Raw genomic sequence first — 9,518 nt, 5'->3', positions numbered from 1 at the left:
GGTGCACTAGTATTCCGAAACAGGATTATAAAGCACCTACTCTGCTCTCCAGGGAACCTGCTGGAAAGGAGGTGGAGAAACGGCAGCTTCCACCCTTGCAAGTGTGTTACGTGGCCAGCGAGGGCCATCACCTAGTAGTTTTTTACATTTGTGGTATTTGGGGGCCAGCCCCACACCTATTTAACAAGGATCTGCATTTGAACAAGATGCCCAGCGGATGATACGCAAGTTAAAGTTTGAGGAGCGCTGGCTGAACTGGGGGTTACGGTAAGTGCGGAATCCTACTTTACAAGAGAAGCTGGGCGAGGGAGCCACTTATTCTCCCTCCAGCTGGGTCTTTTTGTGGTGAGTGGCGAAGCGGAGAGGCTGGCAGGCCGGGTGCTGGACTGCCTCTGGCGCGCGGCCCCGCCTGCCCGCCCCGCCTCCCTCCTGTGTCCCTGCCCTGCGCGCCGTTGCTGTGGCAGCGCAGGACGCGGCCAGAGCTGGGCCGCGGCGCCCTCCATCTCCTCCTCCAAAGGCCTCCCCGGCCCCCTGGCTCGGGCCCAGCCTGCCGCTCCGCCATGCCATGGAGGAGGCGCAGGAGCCGGGTGAGTGCCCTGGAGGGCGGCCAGGAGGAAGAGGCGCCCCCGGAGGCTGCCGCTGTACCTTCCGCGCCGTTAACGTCCCCGCAGCAGACGGAGGAGGCAGCGGAGCGGATTCTGCTCCGGGGCATCTTCGAGATCGGGAGGGGCAGCTGTGACGTGGTGCTGAGCGAGCGAGCCCTGCGGTGGCGGCCCATTCTGCCCGAGCGCCCGGCGGGTGAGTGCCGGGCATCCGCGCCTTCGCCTCCCTCTCCCCGGCCCGAGGCCCGCACCCGCGCGCTCTTCCTCCACCCTCCTCTCTCCTCCCCTCCCCCGCTCTCCACGCTGCCGGGACAGGTTCCCGAGTCCCCAGGTCGCCGCCTCCAGCTTCCCAGCCGGGAACTCACGCCCCTCGCCCCACCCCAGAACCCCCAGGGGTCCTCTGGCCACCACGCTTTCTCCCGCCTCCGGGACCGTCTCCGGGCAAACGTCACACTGAGCTTTTGCTCAGCGTCTCGGCAGAAAATCTGGAGCCCCAAAGGGAAGGTAATTTACAAACGTGAGAAGGTCAATTACTCCGCCACTCCAAGTGGAAAATGTTTTACTCCATCAACTTTGAAGTTTCACTGAAACTTTAAACATTTTACAGATACGCCTACACACGAGTTCTGAATACAACACTCATTTTGCTGACTTGAAAATGTAACCCCAGAGCGTTGGGAGTGATTCTGGATTTTTTTCTACCCTCACCTTTCTTGCCGTTGTCTAGAATCAAGACTTCTTCAGGCTCAGTCTCGAAACTTTTGATTTTTGATATTGACCCTAGAATATTGGATCACAGTTTTGCGATGGTTAGCTACATCAAGCGGTTTGAGTACATTTGCCTTTTATTGACTTAAAATTTTAGTTACCTAAAGTTATAATGCTGTAGTTTATAACAAATACTTAATCTATTTTCACGTCTTAGTCAAATAGTCTTATAGACTTACAGTTATCTTGTAAAGACCATCTTACAATATAGTCTTATTTTCAAGTCTAAACTCCAGAAATAGTCCCCGTTGTTGAATTAACTTGGATGTGAGTGGTGAGCTTAGATGTGAGGAACTACTATATCAAGGTTATCTACTTGCGAGATGACTTGGGAAACCTTGGAATTTTATATTCAACCTCTTTTAGCTGAATACAAATTTATGAAATTTTAAAAAAAGTTCCTGTTAGAAAACAAGACACATGGTGCTATTTATGTTACAGAATAGAAAGAGTCACTGTCTTAAAGTTTCTTCCTCAAAAGTCTATGAAACCAACTATCAGGGCCCCAGCACCGGCTGCGATTGTGAATTCTGCCTGTGCTGTGTGTGCCATGCTTGCTCACTTCATGAAAATGGTCTTTGACCTTAATAAAAATGTTTTCAGGTGTTTTAAAAACCAAGATGAAGTATTTTCTTGAATGTTTTAAATTAAAAGCTGGGAATATAGTATAGAATGATTTGCCTTTCAGGCAATTCGAGTTATGCAATATAGAAGTTTATAATCACAGTTTGGATTAGCCCAAAGATCCAATTTAACCTACAATGCTGCTGAAATACTATAGAATTAAAATGAGACATTGTGCAATGAGAGGTCATACTAACCAATGTTGCAGTACCTGTGTACAAAAAAAAAAAAAAAGACATGAGAAAAACACTTTTATATTGAGTGGTGCTTGAGAAAAATAGCTTTAATTAGCACTCCTGGCAGTAGAGTTCTAAAATACATCTTGACAGATTTGTAACTTTAATGGTTCGTAAGTACTGATTCTTTATGTTTAATTATGCCCGAAAACCATTTGGTTTTCTTTTCCTTTATTATTAATTACAAAAAAAAAGATACAGGTGTACCTTTTCTTTCCTTTACTATTCTTTTCCTTTACTGTTACTAAAGAGGTACAGGTGTACTTCTTTTTTTTTTGTAATTAATACCTGGTATTCAAACCACTTTGGGCCTCTAAAATTGAAAGCACAGAAGCCTAGCGCCTTAGTAAATACTTCTATTTATAGAAGAAACTAAGAGATGTTTTATTTAGATAAAATATAGCCAAGCGTGGTGGCTTGTGCCTGTAATCCTAGCTACTTGGGAGGCTGAGGCAGATGAATTGCTTGAACCCAGGAGGCGGAGGTTACAGTGAGGGGAGTTCATGCCATTGCACTCCAGCCCTGGCAACAAGAGCAAAACTCCATCTCAAAAACAAAAAACAAAAAAGAAACACTTGGAAATAGGAAGATATTAAGAGATGATATATTTAAATGTGAGAAATACTTTCTGTTGAATAAACATAGATGTGAGTGGTAAATGATGAAATGGAAGAGGAGCTACATCAAAGTTACTGTACTTGGGAGGACACGATATGGTAGGATGTGGTCGGGGGAGGGCATGTCCATGTCTGGCTGTCTCAGAAAATGATGAGGGTGGGTAGGGGAGGTCACTGGACATTATTAGAACATACATACGTTTTCAAAACTGCTTAGCTGGGAGCATTTTTTTTTTTTTTTTTTTTTGAGAGACAGTGTCTCGCTCTGTTGCCGGGCTGGAGTGCAGTGGCGCAATCTCTGCTCACTGCAACCTCTGCCTCCCAGGTTCAAGCGATTTCCTGCCTCAGCCTCCCAAGTAGCTGGAACTACAGGCACGTGCCACCATGCCCAGCTAATTTTTGTATTTTTAGTAGAGGCGGGGCTTCATGTTGCCAGGATGGACTTGATCTCTTGACCTCATGATCCACCCGCCTCGGCTTCCCAAAGTACTGGGAGGCATGAGCCACCATGCCCCACCAAGGCTGCTTAGTTTTTAAACCTCATAGTGCCTTAATTGTTTTCACTGATGAAATAAAATACCATGTGATCTTTTTCTAATTTTCCATCTTGAGTAATGAGCAAAGACATTAATGTATTTTATGAAGGCTATGACTGCCAAAATTGGGACAAATTGATGGTCTTGTTGGCAGGGTAAATGAGCATAACCATAGTAATTGTAGTTCATTTTATTGGGTTCAGGGGTGACTTGGAATAATGGATGTGTTACCCTTCCCTGTAGAAGTGAGGCTTTCAAAAACAGGCTGTAAGTCAAGTTGGGAGGCACAAAAGTATCAGCACTTTTTGGGGATTTTTGTTTTTAAGTCAAAAAAATTTGAAATCAAATGTGTGATAGAATGTTATACATATGCTTCTTAAGCACGTTAACCAGATCCAACAGCTGGTCTAATAACTTTTTAATTGTTTTAAAAAATTTAATTGACACATTGTAATTGCACATATTTATGAAATACTATTTGCTGTTTTGATATTTATGTTGTACAATTATCCAGTCAGAATAGTGTATCCTTCACCTCACATATTCATTTGCTTGTGGGTTAAAACATTCAAAAGCCTCTCTTCTAGTTATTTTGTAATATGGAATGTCTGCTAACCATAGTCACCCTGCTATGCAACAAAACACCAGAATTTATTCTTCCTATCTAATTATACCTTGGTATCTGGTGATTAACCTCTCTCCATCCTTCCTTCTCCCCTGCTCTTCCCAGTCTCTGGTAACCAGTATTCTAATCTCTGCCTTATCTATATCAACTTTTTTATAATAGAAAAATATTCTGCATGTGAGTTACATCATGTGGTATTTGTCTTTCTGTGTCTGGTTTATTTCATTTGACACGATGTCCTACAGGTTTATCCATTCACAATTCACAGGAGTTTATTTATTTTTTTATGGCTATTATTCCATTATGTTTATATATCACATTTTCTTTATTCATCCATTGTCTGCTTAGGTTGCCCATTGTGAGTAGTGCTGAAATAAACATGGGAGTGCAGATTTCTTCAACATACTGATTTTATTTCCTTTGGATACATACCCAGTAGTGGGATTGCTGGATCATATGAAATTCTATTTTTAATTGTTTAGGAACTTCCATGCTGTTTTCCATAATGACTGTACTAGTTTACAATCATACCAACAATGTGTGAGTGCTCCCTTTCCTCCGTATCTGTGTCAATACTTATTTTCTTTTGTCATTTTGGCAATAGCCATTTTAACTGGAGTGAGGTGTATCTCATTGTGGTTTTGATTTGCATTTCCCTGAAGATTAGTGATGTTAAGCATTTTTTTAAATGTACCTATTGGTCATTTGTATGTTTTCTTTTGAGACGTGTCAATTAAGGTCTTTTTCCCATTTAAAAAATCAAGTTGCAGGGCGCGATGGCTCACACCTGTAATCCTAGCACTTTGGGAGGCCAGGGTGGGTGGATCACCTGAGGTCAGGTGTTCAAGACCAGCCTGGCCATCATGGTGAAACCCCATCCTTTTTCTTTTTTTTTTTTTAAAAGGTTATTTTTACTGTTGCGTTGTTTCTTTTATATTTTGGATTTTATCCCTTTGTCACATGTATAGATTGCAAATATTTTCTTCCATTCTGTAGCTGTTTTCACTCTGTTAATAGTTTTCTTTAAGGTGCAAACGTTTTTAGTTTGATGTAATCTTATTTATTTTGTCTGTGCTTTTGGGGTCTTATTTTTAAAATCCTTTCTCAGCTCAGTGTTGAGAATAATTTCCCTTTTGTTTTCTTCTAGTAATTACATAGTTTGAAGTTTTACATTTTAAATCTTTATTTTGAGTTGATTTTTGTATATGGTGAGAGGGAGGGGTCTAATTTCATTTTTCTACATGTGAGTATCCAGTTTTCCTACTACCACTTGTTGAAGAGACTGTCTTTTTTCCCAATATATGTTCTTGACATCTTAAAAAACCAGTTGGCTGTTGTAGGTGCATAAATTGGTTGTTAGGAGCATGTTGTTTCTGTGATTTGTGAAGTCGTCAGTTTTTCTTGTGATTTCTAGTTATTTTTCTTTTGTTTTTCTTTGAGACAAGATCTTGCTTTGTGTCCCAGGCTCCAGTGTGGAGGCGTGATCATGGCTCACTGTAAACTCTGCCTCCTGGGCTCAAGTAATCCTTTCACCTCGGCCTCCCAAGTAGCTGGGACTACAGGCATGTGCCACTGTGCCTGGGTAAATGGTTTTTTTGTGTGTTTTTAGTAGAGATGGCTTTCATTATGTTGCGCATGCTGGTCTCAAACTCCTGGGCTCAAGCAACCTGCCCACCTTGGCTTCACAAAGTGCTGGGATTAGAGGCGTCAGCCACTGTACCTGGCCTGATTTCTAGTTTTATAATGCTGTGGTCAGAAAAGATACTTCATATTATCTTTTAAAATTTGTTAAGACTTGTTTTGTGGCCTAACATGTGATCTCTCCTCAAGAGTGTTCCATGTGCATTTGAGAAGAATGTGTGTCTACAGCGGTTGAATGGCATGTTCTGTTAGGTGTCTGCTAGGTGCATTTGGTCTATGGTGCAGCTTAAATCCAATATTTCTTGATCTCTGTGTGTGTGTGTTGGTGAGTGCGTGTATGTATGCATGTCTAGATAATTTATTCATTATTGAAAGTGAGGTGTTAGAGTCTTTTACTATTATTGTGTTGAAGTCTATCTCTTTAGGTTGAATATTTTGCTCTACATATCTGGGTACTTAGGTATTGGGTACATGTATGTTTATAATTATTATATCCTCTTGTTGAATTGATCGCTTTATCATTATGATGTTTTTACAATTTTTGACTTAGTCTATTTTGTCTGACATGAGTATTGCTTCTCCCACTCACTTTTGGATTCTGATTGCATGGAATATCTTTTTCCATTTCTTCACTCAAAAGTCTTTAATGGTGAGGTAAGCCTCTTGTAGGCAGCATGTAGCTGAATTTTATTTTCCAGTCATGCAACCACTTTATAACTTTCAATTAGAGAATTTAATCTATTTATATTCAAGGTTTTTATTGTTAAGGACTTGTTTCTGCCATTTTGTTAATTGTTTTCTGGTTGTCTTATAGATCCTCAGTTCTTCCTTCTCTCTTATTTATCTATGTGGTTTGGTGGTTTTCTGTCGTCCTAAGCCTTGTTTTCTATCTCTTGTTTATGTATCTGCTGTAATTGCTTTCTTTGTGGTTCCCATGGGGCTAACATAAACAGTTTTGTAGTTATAATAAACTATTTTAAGCTGATAGCAAGTTAACTTCAGTCACATAAAAATAATCTAGACTTTTTTCCTCCCCCATCCCCAATTTATATTTTTGTTGCCTTTATTTCTTTACTATTGAGGCAGGAACAGCCATGAGAAACAGACCTTGCAGACACTGAACTAGAAAAGGAAGGGGTTTTATTATTACAGCCCAGGAGAAAGGCTTTATGTTTTGTCCAAACGACCAAGCTCCCCTAACAAAGAGAAGCTCTGCCTTTTTATAGGCTTACACTCTAGATACTACACGTGAACGAATCTTAGGTTTACAGTCTTAGAAATAATAAGTCAAAGAGTCTTGGGTTTACAGCTTTAAAAATCCCATATGAAAGGGTCTTGGGTTACAGTTTTAGGAATTACATGTGAAAGAGTTTCTGGTCTCTGGATGGAGGAGTGGGCTGGGGGTTTGATCTTGTTCAAGTAAAAGCAGTGTCTTCTGGAGAGATTCCCCTATACCATGCCAGCTATTTACAGGAAGGTGATTTAGGAGGCACCAGTTGGCCAGCCTTTTCTTCTATTGAAATGCAGTGTGGAAGTCAAGGGGGAGGTGATCATAGATGCCTGGGTCTCCTTCCTCACCTCCCCCACTTTGAGACCCTCACCACTCTATAATACTAGTGAGAGGTCACATTCTCATTCCCATTTTCCATATCCTCTGAAGAAACTGATTGATAATGATGGACATAAAACCCTTGTGATGTGTTTTTTTCTGGTCTATTCCAGCAGTAAAGGATTTCTTAGCCATTTAGAGGAACAAGGGGGGATAGCAGGGGAGTAGTAAACAAACAACCACTGTTGTTATCACACTTATGATGAGGGTTTTTAGTCCTCCCAAGTCTAAGGACCAACCTTTAAACAAGTACTCAGGGTTGAATTTATGCCATACCTGAACAGGCATGTGTGCTGGAGTGGTTATGTTCCTAACTGCATGACCCTGTTTGTTTATGTGCAGGCAGCAGTTGGTTAGTTTGAATTTTTTACAGACTCCTCCTTCAGCTGCCAGCAAATAATCTTAAGGCCAACCAGTTCTCATAAATGGTATTTCTCACTTGAGTTTCTTGTCTGGCCAAAATGGACAGAGCTTTGCCTATTTCATTAATGAGTATTTCCAAGGCAGCCTGCAACTGAATGATCTGATTTAGCATGTAGATAGGAGTCCAGTGTCCCCATGGGCCATTCCCTGTCCCTGTGGCAGGCCTATAGTACTCAATAATTCTTTCCGGTGGCCACTTATTTTCCCATTTACCTGTTTTTAGACTTCTTTTTTCCTGGGCAGAATAGACTGGATATCCTAACAGCTCACCTGTCTTAACAGATAATAGGAATAAAAAAGGCTTAATGATGCCTATGACACAGCTACCTGTCCATCTTTCAGGCAGCTGTATATATGCTCTATGTCTGCATATCCAGTACAACCCAGGAGGGGCTGTTCAGTCTCTCTGGGACCCAGGGTGATTCCAAGCATCCTGTAATTTTGGAAATTCTAGGAGGGGGTTCTTTTCTGTATAATTTGAGCCCCTCCAGGTTATAATGTCCACTGCTCCATTATACAGTTGCTGCCCTATGCAGCTAAGCTTTCCAACTGGAATAGTGAAGTCTGTTCCTTCTCTGGCCAAACAATATTGTCCAATAATTGAAACCTTTAAAACCCAGGAACTGTTGGTTTGAACCCTTTGAACTGAGGTCAGGTCAGGGACAGGGTCAGAGGGTAATAACTCACAGGCTTCCCATGGCCACCTGTCACCCATAGTTGTCCCTCTACATATATAGCAGGAAGTAACGTTGAGGGAAAGGGCCACATTTTCAGCAAGTTGGAGGAACAAATTGTCTTTTTTGGAAGCTCCAGCACTGGTTTATTTAATATGCCATAAAAGTGCTGGTACACTGACCAGGCTGAACGTTTTTGGATTTTTCCCTGAATCTGGATACTGACTCCAGGGTCAAGCCCTTTCCCATCAATTCCTAGCATTACACTCTCCCCTTTTTCCCATTTAGGGTCTTGGGGATTTGTGATTATTAATTCTACTGGGTTATAATGTCCTGAGACACAAGGGACATTACTCTCTGGAGTGATGTGTCTCCCTTTTACAAGTTGAACGGGATTATTTGTATTATTTTTCCAAGTGGCCCAGATGACACATGACCCAAAAATGCAATTACTGCACCAGTAGGTTCTCTGGACGATATACTTATGCTCTTTTGCATAACTTTGTTCCCATCCAAGGGAACCACAACCCCCACTACTGAAATGATAGGCATTGATGGCTGCACAGGCATCAAACCTTAGTGTAACCTGTTTTGGGCTTCCATTGTTCTCTGTTTTAGCTATTAATTTAGTAGGGCTATTCCATCGCCCTGTTAGGAGTCTAATTTCAAAAGTTGTATGTGTAGGGGGCACTGATGGGTCGTAGCATACATTGGGCTGTCCATCTCCTGGACTACACACCTAATACTGAGTACCATTATATAAACAGGTTCCCTTCTGTGTTCCTGTACATTTAATAACTGGAGAACAAAAGAATGGCAGTGACTTTATGTCCTACCTTAGTAACCTTGTGTACACACTGAGAGCATTCTTCAAAATCAGTTAATGTCCCTATTGTACAAGTCCAAATATTAAGAACAAGTCCCGTGATGAATTTCCTCATGCTTCGGCTGTGTGTGGACTAGCCAGCTTCCAGGATGTGGCTGGAGCAGGGCTTGTTGTCCTTCTTAAGGTGATTCCGCAGTCGTTGTCTGGGTTTGGTGTAGCTTCCCAAGTCTCAGCTGCTGCTGGTTTTCACACGGATGTGGTGGATCCAGGCTGGGATTCCCTCTACCTTTACGGCTGTGGGAGTGGTCAGGATCATGGTCTGGGGTCCTTTCCACCA

The 9,518-nt window shown here is 42.0% G+C and overlaps 1 protein-coding gene across 5 annotated transcripts in view; it reads left to right on the top strand.

Annotated features, from left to right (window-relative positions):
- The first annotated feature begins 371 nt into the window (after positions 1-371).
- The window catches only part of CERKL (ceramide kinase like), a 139,106-nt gene continuing 129,959 nt past the window's right edge, over positions 372-9,518 (top strand). For 3 of the 5 annotated variants that reach the window (XM_017532753.2, XM_037740048.1, XM_017532752.2), the window contains exon 1: positions 432-798. In XM_017532753.2, coding sequence (XP_017388242.1) covers positions 561-798 — 238 coding nt within the window. In that variant the 5' untranslated portion in view covers positions 432-560. Of the gene's footprint in view, positions 799-9,518 lie in introns of all 5 variants that reach the window. The other 2 variants (XM_017532754.2, XM_037740049.1) reach the window with 2 other exon arrangements.

Source organism: Cebus imitator, unplaced genomic scaffold (assembly GCF_001604975.1).
Source record: "Cebus imitator isolate Cc_AM_T3 unplaced genomic scaffold, Cebus_imitator-1.0 Scaffold78, whole genome shotgun sequence".
NCBI lineage: Eukaryota > Metazoa > Chordata > Mammalia > Primates > Cebidae > Cebus > Cebus imitator.
This window is presented reverse-complemented; position numbering and strand designations above follow the sequence as displayed.